At 46.0% G+C, this 14,101-nt stretch overlaps 1 protein-coding gene across 1 annotated transcript; it reads left to right on the forward strand.

Annotated features, from left to right (window-relative positions):
* The first annotated feature begins 2,911 nt into the window (after positions 1-2,911).
* LOC109419098 (uncharacterized) lies at positions 2,912-5,160 on the forward strand. Its single transcript, XM_062848948.1, is given in 5 exon segments — positions 2,912-3,478; positions 3,548-3,797; positions 3,863-4,186; positions 4,189-4,610; positions 4,760-5,160. Coding segments are annotated over 3 exon segments (1,002 nt in total). The 5' UTR covers positions 2,912-3,478; positions 3,548-3,797; positions 3,863-3,898; the 3' UTR covers positions 5,052-5,160.
* The last annotated feature ends 8,941 nt before the right edge of the window (positions 5,161-14,101 follow it).

Below are 14,101 nucleotides of genomic sequence, written 5' to 3' on the forward strand. Positions count from 1 at the left end.
CTTCCACTCCTCCAGTAGCTGTTCGGTTTCCCAGATCCTGACTATCAGCCGGTACAGACAGGTGGCCAACGTTTCTGGGCCCATCTTGATGAGTTCAGCTGCGATACCATCCTTACCGGCTGCTTTGTTGGTTTTGAGCTGATGAATGGCATCCTTAACTTCCCTCATCGTGGGAGATAGTTCGTTTCCTTCCTCCGCTGCACTGGTGTCGTCGTTTCCTCCGTTGCCGTGGTCTCCCGTGCCTACGTTCTCCACGCCATTCAGGTGCAGATCGAAGTGCTGCTTCCACCTTTCGATCATCTCACGTCCGTCCGTCAAGAGGCCTTCGTCCTTATCCCTGCACGTTTTGGCTCGCGGCACGAAGCCGTTGCGGGATGCGTTGAGCTTCTGGTAGAACTTCCGTGTTTCTTGGGAACGGCACATCAGTTCCATTTCTTCGCATTCCACTTCTTCCCGGCGGTGCTTTTTCTCCCGGAAGACGCGGGTCTGCTGTTTCCGCTTCTGTTTGTAACGTTCCACGTTCTGTCGGGTCCCGTACTGCATCATTACCGTCCGCGCTGCGTTCTGCCTTCACTGTACTCCAGCAGTCCTCTAGAGGGGCCTCATCTAGCTCGCCCTCGTCTGGCAACGCGGCCTTGAGATTCTGCGCGTATGCTGAGGCGACATCCGGTTGTTTCAGTCGCTATAGGTTGTACCGTGGCGGTCGCCGGTACCGTACATTGTTGATGACGGGGAGTTTTAAGCGCAGTTTGATCATCACCAGATAGTGGTCGGAGTCGATGTTGGCGCCACGATAGGTTTTGACGTCGATAATGTCGGAGAAGTGTCGTCCGTCATTCAGAACGTGGTCGATTTGAGATTCCGTCTGCTGTGGTGATCTCCAGGTGTAGCGACAAGAGAGGCTGTGTTGGAAAAAGGTGCTACGTATGGCCATGTCTTTGGGGGCGGCGAAATCAATGAGTCGTAGGCCGTTTTCGTTCGTCTACTGGTGGGCACTGAACTTTCCAATCGTCGGTCTGAATTCCTCCTCCTGGCCTTCCTGAGAATTTAAATCTCCTATGATGATCTTGACGTCGTGGCTTGGGCAGCGGTCGTACTCGCGTTCGAGCTGCGCGTAAAATGCGTTCTCGTAAATTGGAGAATCGGCCCTTGATCCTCAACCTGCACATTCTTTCGTCGATCGGCCACTAATCGATCACGCGCCTCTGCATATCACCCATCACGTTCCTAGCTCGCGTGTGTTGCCGCAGCTCTGGTAGATGGTATGATTACCTCTAAACGTTCGCACCATAGATCCTGTCCAACACACCTCCTGCAGCGCTACGATGCCGAACCCGCGATCCTTCATTAGATCGGCGAGTATGCGGGTGCTCCCAATGAAGTTGAGAGATCGGCAGTTCCACGTACCGAGTTTCCAATCTCAAGTCCTTTTTGTTCACTGGGGTCGTTGCCGTTGGGTTTGGTTCGTATTATTCTGTTGCTGATTTTCCGTAACGATGTTTTTTTACGGCTGGCTCGTAGGGCCTGACACCAACCTCCTACTTTCCGGAGGACCATAGTGCACAGTTGAGCTTAGAGTCCTTCCCTGGCACTAACTTGAGGATCAGAAGCTGTTGTGAGCCGCTCCTCCTGGAGAACAGACACTCAGGTTTACCGAAGAACCCCCCCCCCCCCCCCCTTCCCTGTCAGCCTACGACCTAAGTTCCCACCGGGGTTCGTTACCCGATCTTTCCTAAGGTTGCTCATAGTTTCCGGTCGGTACCACGAGGAGGTAGGGATAGGAGATGCTGGGCAGAGGCTAGTAGATCACAATGGGATCTGAATTTGCATTTTGTATGAGAACCTATTGAACACGGTGTAGTTGTCACCTTTCCCTCCCTGATAACGATGGCACTAATTTCCCAAATGGAGGAGACGTGCCTCTGGAGCCGACTTACTGATAGCTGGTGACGAACTAAATTAACCATTTCAAGCTGACGCAAGGACGTGGCCAGGACAGCTCTCGATCGATGGAGTATTGCATCAATCTTTTCTTGAGTCAGTGATTATCCCGAAATCACTTTGTTTTGGTAAACTTAGCGACTGGCTTAATGCTGATGTCGATGCTAATGTTTTGAATACAAGTTGAATCACTAGAAAGTCGAGAGAAAGTTGTTTTAACCTTCACGTACCCGACTCCCGACAACTCATTTTCAAAATGCTGACATTTCGTCAATTTTCATCCGATGTTTTTTTTTTAAGTTGCCGTCAATCAATCATAAATTGGTGCTAGTTTATTATATTCAAGTGGCCATATCTGCAATATCTGGAACTATTCCAGGGATATTTCGGATTGTGCTGGGGTCAGGAGGGTTGCCAAAATGGCTAAAAGTGATTATTTTGTGTATTATTGTGTTTGAACCATCGATTTTCAGCGATTTTTTTACTGCGAACAGTGAAAAACAACTGCGATAACCAGATTTGAATAAGTTGCCCCAAGAGACGAACCAGCCAAGGGCTGAAAATCTCTTTATAAAGACAAATCAATCAATCTATAAGTAGCCCCATCCGGATTTGCCGTGACAGGTTCCGCGGTGCCCCATTGGGGACACTTCTGGTTTTCAACCTAAACATGCTGTGCGACATATCAATCTTCATGATTTCAAATGACTGAGTCAGAAACGATAGACTGAAGTCTGTATCAACTAATTTCGCCACCCTGGAACATCTAGCATAGGTTCCACGGGGGTGTCATCAGGGACATTTCTGATTTGCAACCAAAACATGCCTTACGAAGTATCAATCTTCATGATTTCGGAACAATGGGGCAAAAAAAAATTGACTGAAGTATGCATCAACTGATGTGGCCGTTCCGGAACACCTGGAACAGGTTCCGCGGGGTCCTCTCAAACACAATAGCACATAAAATAATCACCCGCATAATCAAAAACACTTTACCTTGTGGTTGTAACTGCAAATATCATTTATGCCATATTGTGGCTTTTCGTGTTGTCGTTTGTTTATCATTCCAATCTGTGTTTTTCTCGACATTCAAATATATCTAACAAAGACTCAACATCATCACTTGTAGTAAATGTGTGACATATTGCCGTTTAATTGTTGCTCATTGTTCAGATTTTCAAAACTCAACTGCATGAAATTCAAAAAAATGTATGCTTACTATCTCACAAGGTGTAACATTATGTCAAATGTTTTACATATAATTGTTATTGTCATTCAGCAGTACGACGACTGCCGCGCTCTCACAAACACATTGAAACAATTTATTGTTCGATTTTTGCTGGACCACACCTGATATGGTTGAACATCAATTGTATGCGTGTCAATTTATTGTGCAAAAAGTTTTGCCTTCAATGCGCGTTGTCTTGTTTATCGCAAAAAAGTTAAACCCATTTTCGTCAATTTTGAGCAATATAATGCTATAGTTTCCCTGTACCGATGTGAGAGTTAATTGATAAAAATGAAGACGTTTATCCAGGTAAGAGTTTTAAATAAAAATAAATTATAAAATAACATCTGATTAACAGAACATTCCTTTGATTTTTAGCGCTCAAGGATGTTGACTTGGAGTGGACCTACGAGTGGAACCGGGTGTTCCTAGGAGAACTCATCCCAAACCCAATCAAAATGAAATGCTCCGTAAGTCAGCCAGCATTGACCGGAGAAGAATAAGCCCCACCGTGCCAGCGACTGCCGCTGTCCGCAACAATCGCATCCCGAAAGTGCTCCTGCGGTAATCGACGGAGACGTACTCGTGCCAAAAGCACTGCATTCCGCAGAGGACTACGAAACCGCAGGTAAATCGAACAAAATGTACCCGCATACAAACAGCTCGTTAACAGCTCTTGTCACGCCCCCACAGCCGTTGTAAACAATCATCCATCAGTAACAGCGAGCGATGTCCTCATCGGATGAAAAAGACGACGGCGGCGGCGGTGCCGAGGATCGATCATCCGAAGAATCGGAAATCAAAATCAAGGAAGAACCAGATGACGTCATGACGGACGTTGACGGATCCCCGCCGCCGGCGTTTGGACCAGCTGCGCTGGGTTTGCACCCGGTCGGGACAAAGTTCCCGGAGAAAACCACTCCGACGCAGCCAGTTCAGGCGTTGAACGCGCGCGGGATGCCCGCCAGGATACGGAAAAAGAACAAGCTGTTCTTCGATGACGATCTGCTGATTACGATCGGATTCCACCGAAGGGAAGCCCCCGAAAGGGCGGAACGCCAGGTGGATCGGCAACTTCTTCGCCACAGAAGGGATTGGTGACACCGGGGAAGACGCTGACCCGTTCCGGACAGAAGAAGAAGATCTTGTCGCGGTATGTCAAGATGAAGGACAGTTTGAAAAAGCGCAAGGAGGATCCGGATGAAGGCACGAGCAGTACGCCCCTGCGGGTGATCAATCCGATTGCCCTGCTAGACAAAAAGGCGAGCCAACGGATTGGACTGCGGTTGAGGAATCTGCTGAAGCTGCCGAAGGCGCACAAGTTTGTGAGCTACGAGTGGTTCTACAGCAATATCGATCGGGCACTGTTTGAGGGCGAGAACGACTTCCAGATGTGCTTGCGGGAGATGTACCCGGATTTGAAGACGCGACATTTGACGAGGTGAGTTTGGGGTGATTGTTGAAAGGTAACACCTTTGGGTACCCCATGTCAAATGTTGCTTCTCAAGAGAGCATTTGAAATCATTTTAGCAGGAGAACCAAAGATTTGTAGTGGAATTCAATTTGCATTTTATCTTGTCTCCATTTCAGGGCCGAATGGAACCGGATTCGCCGAACCATGGGAAAGCCGAGACGCATTCCGTCTGAGCGGCATCCTCGCGGGGGAACTTTACGATGGATGGACGAGACTGTTTGCCGAGTTGTTTTGTGCAGTTTGTGTTTGCGAGAAGTGATCTATCCGGAGGAATCAAAGTCGGACACCATTTTCGGTACGGTTGGGGATAAGAAAGTTCCAGAAGGCGATGGACAGGTCATTTACATCAAGATGTCATCGGGAAGCATTATCGATCTGGCGCATTCGACAGCGATTCCTCCTTATTAAGTATTAAGTTTAGAAACATTTCGAGATTTTTTTAAATATTAACATGTGATTTGTGATGTGATTGTGAAATGTGATAATAACGGAATTTCAATATATTACCGAGTAGTTACTTTATTATGTTTTCCACTGGATTATTGCATCAATTTTCAGGTGTACATCGCGAGTAAGTACAACTCGATCAAAGACACCCCACTTATGATAATTGTCGAGTCGTACTTTTACTCACGAGGCACACCTGAAAATTGATGCTATAATCCAGTGATAAATAAAATCCAATAGAAATAAAATCAATACAATATGCCGTTACTAATACCATACTGCACAATAAATGAACAACGACGTTTAATGTTATCAAATTTATGGTTCAATAGTTTTGCAACAATATAGCTTACAATTATGCTTGCGGAAAATGAATTATATATCTACAACTTGGCATATTGTTTTGTGAAAATTTTGTTCGAGAAAAATGCTGATTTTTTATTGTAACCTAACTTAACCGCCTATTCGTCATATTGTTATTTGGCCCATTACAATTTGCGAAGTGGTATGCTACAATATACTAACAGTACCATAAGAAGTGATGATGCATTACGTGTCATATTGGTCAAATATAGTCTCAAGTGGTTAAGGACAACATATGAGATAGTACGCTTTCTGTTCACAGCTATGCGGGCACTTTAAGCCATTTGGCAAAACAGACGCCTCTCCCAGACCCCCTGACCCCAGTACAATCCGGAATATCTCCGGAATGGTTCCGGACATGGCCACTTGAGTATAATAAACTAGCACCAGTTTATGATCGATTGAGGGCGACTTCAAAAATATCGGATGAACATTGACGAAATGCGAGCATTTTGAAAATGAGTTGTCGGGGGTCGGGTATGTGAAGGTTAAGGATGTTCATTATATTCTTTTTTTTTTCAATGAAACACAGCATGAAACGAGCTCACCCATTTATGTACACCCATCTTTCTCTCCATAGCTAGTTGTCTACGTTTTTCGACAGAAAACGAAACACAAGCCGAAGCCTGGAAAAATCTTTGAATAGGGTAGTGAACCACTTAGGCAGCTGCCGGTATTTTGGGCACTCTTCGCTATAACTCAGTCAATTCCAAACCAATTGACTTGAAATTTTGTACACGGCTAGATACTATACGTATCTCATCGCGTGTCAATTGTGTCAATTGGTTCAGAATTGGCTGAGTTATAGCAGAAAAGTGCCCAAAATAGGACCCCTGCCGAGATGGTTCCACTTCCCTATTCGGGCGACTACGATATATGGTATGCTCTCCTGCTGCCAAGGCATTCATTGGCTTCATGAATTGAGCTAGTTTTGAATTGAGCTAGTGAACGAATTTTACACTGGGGGGTGGCAAGGCAATCAATTTGTGAAAATGCGATCAGTCTTGCTCTACTACTTTCAACAGATCAGACGAAGAGATGCATTAATTGGGCGACATATCCTGATCTCGCCACTCGACCTTCTCCGTGGGAGTCATGATAATTGATTTGTATTTACATAGGGATAGCATATGATTAGCTTAGATTTATCCTCAAGTAAGGGGCTTTCGCTTTCAACAAGGTTCTCATATATTTCAAAAAAATGGAAAAGGGAAAAAATCCCTTTGAGTGATTTTCTTAACGTTCTCATGTCGTTCTATGGAATCATATGCGCAGCGTAGTCTTTTCGTCTGTTCATTAGTGTGCGAGTTTCCTTTCATTAGGCGGTGATTACTCATTCTCAGTCACCGTGTCATAAGTTATGGTCTCTACCAGCTCCGCTTTCGGCCCTTTGAACTTTTCGGTTCGTTTTTTATGATGTTATTGCCGTTCGTCTTTTTTAGTGGACGTCGCCTGAGCGCATATGATAGGTTTTCAATCGAATCGGTGGCTCCGCGAAGACGAGACGAGACTCGTGGGATTAATGACGAAAAAATCTCGAATCTATTACATAGTATAAATCTCTACGAAAGTAGTCGAAGGAATTAAGCTGAAGTTTTTCTCACTTCACAAGACTTCATTGTTATTGCTCCCTTGAATTGCTTATATCTAAAACAGTTTTTGAGTATTTGAATAACAAAATTCTTAGATATTGAAGTTGATATTTGATTCCTGAATGAAATAGTACTTTTGTTCAACCAAGTCTTAGATTAAAAGTTTCCCATAAAACATTTTTCTACAAATCTTCCACACTTCACATCGTTTCGATCATGGTTGATTTCGGCTTTCGGCAGCACAAAGCGACCTTCTAAACTGTTGTTCTTCGATAATCCATCATCGGTCGGATGCGTTGCTGCGATGTGTGAGTTCGTTTATTTGGGCATTTGGGGTTTCCTGCTGCAAGCAAGAGGGTATTGTATTTAGTGCGGTAGGTAGGTAAGACAGACGAGGAACCCTCTCTTCCCAAAGCTTCGAGCTGATCCGATCATTTTGGGCTGTTTGCATCCACCACCGCCGCGCCGTTCTATGAATGAATGGAACAAATCCGGTGAAGATGATGATAAACACAATTCCACTTGTAGTAATGCGTTGCATGCACGCATAGCCTTCAACTCCATACCTCTCATGTCCCTGCAGTGACGCATCGGCGTGTTTCGTTCTGTGGCTGATGATTTGAAGATTTGAGGTACATATGTACCGAAAGCTTAAGATTCCGTTCTGTGTTTGGCTATTATTAATCATCCCGTTAAGTGCAGCTTAAACGATAATAATAGAAAATTACCTGCTAAGGTATTCTGCATTGCTACGTTAGTTTTGATACGTACGGTACTTGATCTTAGTTCAAAAAGTAGCATTCTAGTAATAGTGATTCTAGTCAGAATATATCCCCTATTTTTAGTGTTATCTAGAAGCATGAGGGTTTGTTGAGATCTTTTTTCCCAGAAGTCTTTATTTTTATTAATTGGGCTTTACTTATTTAACCGATCAGGTTAAGGCCGGGTTGACCTCTGCTGTACATAGTAGCTGTCTCCATTCCACTCGGTCCATGGCTGTTTGTCTCCAGTTTCGCACTCTGCGTAGGGTCCGCAGATCGTCCTCCACTTGGTCGACCCACCTAGCTCGCTGCGCTCCACGTCTTCTTGTACCGGTCGGATGACTCTCGAGAACCATTTTAGTCGGGTTGCTATCCGACATCCTGATGACGTGACCCGCCCACCGTAGCCTCCCGATTTTCGCGGTATGGACGAGGGTTGGTTCTTTCAGCAGCTGATACAGCTCGTGGTTCATTCGCCTTCTCCAAGTCCCGTCTTCCATCTGCACTCCGCCGTACTGCCGGAGATGGTACGCAACACCTTCCGTTCGAAAACTCCAAGGGCGCGTTGTTCCTCTGCACGTAGGGTCCATGTTTCGTGCCCATAATGAACGACCGGTCTAATCAGCGTTTTGTAGATAGTTAACTTCGTGTTACGGCGAACTTTATTCGATCGTAGAGTTCTGCTCTGCGGTGTCCAAAGTAAGCGCGATTTCCGGCCACAATGCGCCTCTGAATTTCTCTGCTGGTATCATTGTCGGCGGTCACCAGGGAGCCCAAGTAAACGAATTCTTCAACAGCCTCGATTTTATCACCGTCGATAGAAATTCTGGGTGGCGGGCGCGGTGATTCCTCCCTGGAGCCCTTTGCCATCATGCACTACAGTTGACTCTCTACATCTTGATATTGAAGGGACCATCGAGATAGGGAGGGATCGAATCTAAGAACCAATTTGTAATGCACACTAGATTGAAAAATCGTCCGTAGCTATGAAAAACCGTCAACAAACAGATGTCACTTCACCTTCCCAGAATGTTTTGATCTAGCAACCTGTAAAAACGGGCATATCGACATATGGAGAGAAAATCTTGAACAAAAACGAACGAGATCGCATCGAGATAGAGAGATATCGAGATAAGGAGATATCGACATGTAGAAAGGTAAAATGTATGCAGATTGAAGGGACCGACCAAACCATCGAGATAGGGAGAGATATCGACATGTACACCCTTAAATGAAACAACACAGCACACGAGTAACTTTCACGCAGCGACCGAAAAGACAAAAGAATTTTCACGCAGATTTGTGTAACACCGGATCAGCACATTTTTTGTGTTGATCCAGTGTTACACAAATCTGCGTGAAAATTCTTTTGTCTTTTCGGTCGCTGCGTGAAAGTTACTCGTTGCGCTGTGTACATCGAGTTCTGCGTGTAGAACATCGACATTAATGACTAATCCGATTCGTCTGGCTTCACTCTTTAGGCGGATGTACGTTTCCGCCATCGTCTCAAATTTTCGAGCTATAATATCAAAATCATCAGCGAAACCAAACAGCTGAACGGACTTCGTGAAAATCGTCCCACTCGTGTTTATCCCCGCTCTCCTTATTACACCTTCTAAGGCAATATTAACTCAAAAAGGGATACCTTCATGGTTTCAGTTTCGTCACCTCGTTAAGTGTGTTCCATCAAAGATGAGCTCTGAAAGGCGCCTGAGGTCCAATGGACCCCAGGTATCCCTTTTAGGGTTAAACAGCAAACACGAAAGACCATCACCTTGCCGTATCCCTCTGCGAGATTCGAAGGGACTCGAGAGTGTCCCTGATACTCGAACTACGCACATCACTCGATCCATCGTCGCCTTGATCAACCGTGTCAGTTTATCCGGGAATCCGTATTCGTGCATAATCGGCCATAGCTGTTCTCGATCGATTGTATCATACGCCGATTTGAAATCGATGAACAAGTGATGTGTGGGCACGTTGTATTCGCGGCATTTCTGCAACACCTGGCGGATGGCGGATGCAGAGCCATGTCAACATAGATTTTTATACTCGAGAACTGCTCCAAAGATAATTATCGCCTGAATCTCATGATTCTGGAGGGGGCCAGGCCCCCTGGCCACACCCTGTTTACGCCAATGTCTATAACGTGCCTCATTTGCCTTTGTATGGTTGCAACATTCTCGCCCATGCTGCATTCTTCTCGTTTTCAACTGTTCACATTCGCCGTCTGGTACGTTTCAACGATTCGGAGGGATTTCTTCTACAAATGTTTCAAGGATTCCTGCTGGAATTCCTCTAGCGATGTGTTCCAGAATTCCTCCAGGGATTCCTTCCGCAATTCCTGTAAGGATTCCTTCCGGAACTGCTACAGGAATTCTTTCAAGAATTCTCATGGGATTTCTTTAGGAATTTCTCCCGACTATTTTCCGGACTTTCACCTGCAATTATTTACGGAATTCCTCCAGAGATTCCTTCCAGAATTCCTCCAGGGATTCCTTCCGCAATTCCTGTAGGGATTCCTTCCGGAATTGCTTCAGGGATTCTTTCCGGAATTTGTCCTGCGAATCTTTCAATATTTACACTAGATATTACTTTCGGAACCCTTCCAGGAGTTTTTTTTTAGGAATTTACCAAGATATTCCTTCAGAAATTTCTACTAAAATTATTCCAGCAATTCTTTCCGGAATTTCTCCAGAGAATACTTCAAGAATGTATCCACAGAAGACCCTAGATGCGAAGCACATCCTGTGATATTCAAAGTACAAGAAGTTCAAGAATTATGGAAGCACCCGGATAAAGAATTTAAAAGCATCCCATGAGAATCTTAGAAGCACCTAATAAGGAATCATTCCATAAGGATTCTTAAACATCCCAAAAGCATTCTGGAAGCATTCCTGGGGGATTCTGGAAGCATTCCATAAGAAATTTTGTAGCATGCCAGAAAGATTCCGGAAGCAACCCAAAATAATTCTGGAAGAATTCCAGAAGGAACCTGGAAGTATCCCTTATGGATTCTGGAAGCATCCCTGAAGGTTTCCGGAAGCATGCCTAAAGGATTCTGGAAGCATCTCATAAGTAATCTGGAAGCATCCCAGAATGATTCTGAGAGCATCCCAGAAAAATTCTGGAAGCATCCCAGAAGGATTCTGTTAGATATGGTCAATCTTTATTGGAATCAGAACTTAAACTAATTATTACAAAGTAATTTTCATCTACGGTTACTCTGATGATTGTTTGGACGCCGCAGATCGAGTCGTCGCGTTGAACGCAACACGTCGCAGAAACGCTAGTCGCCGCTCCAGATGCAATACGCCACAACTACTCTTCCCCCAAGCGACGTGGTGGCAGCACAACTCGATTGTACCTAGTTGCGTACGACCCGGCCGGTGGTGGTTGCTGTCTGGCCCGCTCCTCCGTGTCTGACTCATCCAACGAGCCGTATTCCGACTCTTCACTAGATGCATCTTTCGATTGCGCACCTGCGCCTGTGGATTGTCTTGCTTCATCGTCATAGTAATCGAAAGGGTATTTCAACAACTGATGGCTCCTGCGCTTGATAATTCCTAGATCGTCCGAAACGCATAGGACAGCTCCAATCTTCTTGACGATCCATGCTCGTACCCATAGTGGCTTCTTCGGATTTCGGTAGTCTCTTGCATAGACTGTCTCACTAATCTTGAATACCGTTCTTTTCTGTTTGAGGTGGTGTTCTTCAATCTTCTCGCGTTGTCGTTTCTCATGATTAATCTTCAGTTTGTCGAAACGGATTCTCATCTCTCTTCCGAACATCAACTTGAAGGGACTTTCACTGGTTGTCGCGTGCTTGGTGGCGCGATACATCTCCAGATATGCGCTCAACTGCAACGATACCGACTTTCGCTGGAACGCCGGATCCGATGATAGCTTCTTCAATGCGTATTTAGCTGTTTTGACTGCGTTCTCTGCGGCACCATTGGAACAAGGGCTGTAGGGTGCTGTCCGCAAGTGCTTGATTCCTCGGGATGAACAAAAATCTTGAAACTCCTCCGAAAAAAATGCAGTCCCGTTGTCGGACACCTGTGTACCGACGGAACCGAATCTGGCGATGAATTCGGAGATCTTCTCCACTGTTTCCTTCGAAGTCAGCGTGCGGACACTTCGATTCACTTGCTGTGGCTATCCACCATCACCAGGAACTCAGCACCATGAAACGAGAAATGATCAACGTGGACTCGATCACAGGGGGTGCTGGTTAAACGCCACGGGGAAATTGGATCGCTTCGCTCCGGTCGCTGCTGCATGCACATCTCGCACTTCTTACCCATGTCCTCGATTTCTTTGTCCAGGGATGGCCACCAAAAATATGACCTGGTCAAACTCTTCATCTTCACGATCCCCAGGTGGACTGAATGGAGCTCGTCTAGCAAACTTCCTCAGCTTGGTTGGAACTACGATCCGGTAGCCCCAAAGTAGCACTCCTTCTTCAACGCTCAGCTCATCTCGCTTTCGGTGGAAAACCTTCAGGTCCTCTTCTTGGATCATTTGCGGCCAACCAGATTTGACGTATTCAGCTACACGGCTCAACAACTTGCCACGGCGGCTTTCGACGATGAACTGCTTGCGCTCCACCAATGAACGGGTCTCAGCTTCCGCAAAATTCAGGGAACTTTCCGCTTCGTCCTCGTCTTCTTCGCTTCCGTCGTTATCAATGGGGTGCCTTGACAAAAAATCCGCTGGAATGTTTCGAACTCCTTTCACATGTTGAATCTCGTAGTTACAGTTCGACAGGAAAACTGCCCATCGTTGCAAACGTCCAGCTGCTGTCTCCGGAATACCCTTAGGACTGAAGAAGCTTGTCAAAGGCTTGTGATCCGTCATGAGCTTGAAGTGGCGTCCTTGCAGGTAAGTGTTGAACTTGTTGATTCCGTAATAGATGGCCAGTGCTTCTTTGTCGATCACGGAATATCCTGCTCCGTGCTTCTTGAACACTCTCGATGCAAATGATATTGGTCGTTCACTCTTGTTCGGAAACTCATGAAGCGTCACAATAGAGCTTGATCGGTATGTCCGAGTTGTAATGCACCAGTACCGTGTCCTCCGAGAGCAGTTTCTTGATGGCTGCAAACGCTCTCTGCCGATTCTCCGTCCAAGAAAACTTCACGTCGTCGCTCAGCAGCTCGTACAACGGTTTCATGCACTGGGCCAAACTTGGACAAAACTTCGCATAATAGTTCGCTAGGCCCACGAATGCTCGAACTTCCTTGACAACCTTCGGCGGTTTGACATCCATGATAGCTTGAACTTTTTCAGGGTCCTTGTGCAGGCCATCCTGGTCGATGACGTGACCAAGGTAACCGATTTCTTGTTTGAAAAATTCACACTTCTGCATGTTCAGTACAAATCCCGCTTCCTTGAGTCGCGTTAGCACCGCATTCAGGTTTTCCAGGTGTTCTTCCACGGTTCTACCTGACACCATAACATCATCCAGATAACTGACTGTGCCACGACAGCCTTGCAGAACTTTCTCCAACGTCGCTTGAAAAATGGCACAGGCTGTCTTGGTTCCGAATCCGATAATCTGCACACAGTCTGATAAACGAATCCTTCTTGAGAACGGGGACTAGCGGTGTACCCCATTCTATTTCTGATGATGGCGCTTTCGAAATAATGCCAGACTCTTGCAGTCGATCCAGTTCCGCTTCCACCTTCTCCTTGAACGCGAACAGAACCTTTTTTGGCTTGCAGAACTTAGGAACTGCTTCCTCCTTCAGGGACAAATGCACCTTGCCATGCTTGAAACAGCCCAACTCACCTTCGAATACTTCAGCATGCTTCAGCAGCAATGGCTTCAACTGCTCCTTGCAGTCAACCTTCTTCTCCGACACGTGGCAAAAATCGATCTTCAAATTCCAACGGCACATTGTTGCCGTCCGAGCAGTGGCTGCCTCGTTCCCTCGAAAACGTAGAGCTCTTCTTTGGACACGTGCTCTTTGTACCGCAGCTCCGCCTTGAAAGTGCCAACCGCACGTAAACCAGACCCGTTGTAACAGACGAATACCTCTCTCGAATCGGTGTCCAACGGTATCGCAGAAAACAACTGGTCATACAGATCCTTCGATATGGCGTTCCCGGAGCTCCCGGTATCCACCTCAAAGCGTATCCGTGGTATCCGTTGACACTGATACCAACCATAACCGGTGGGGGCACTTCCAGCTTGTTGATCATCAAATAACTGATCCTGGGTCCTCGCTTCTGTCCACACGGCTTCTTCTTCTCCTTTGGTTGTTCCAACTCCTTAGTGGGACACACCTTG

This window comes from Aedes albopictus, chromosome 2, assembly GCF_035046485.1.
Source record: "Aedes albopictus strain Foshan chromosome 2, AalbF5, whole genome shotgun sequence".
Lineage (NCBI taxonomy): Eukaryota > Metazoa > Arthropoda > Insecta > Diptera > Culicidae > Aedes > Aedes albopictus.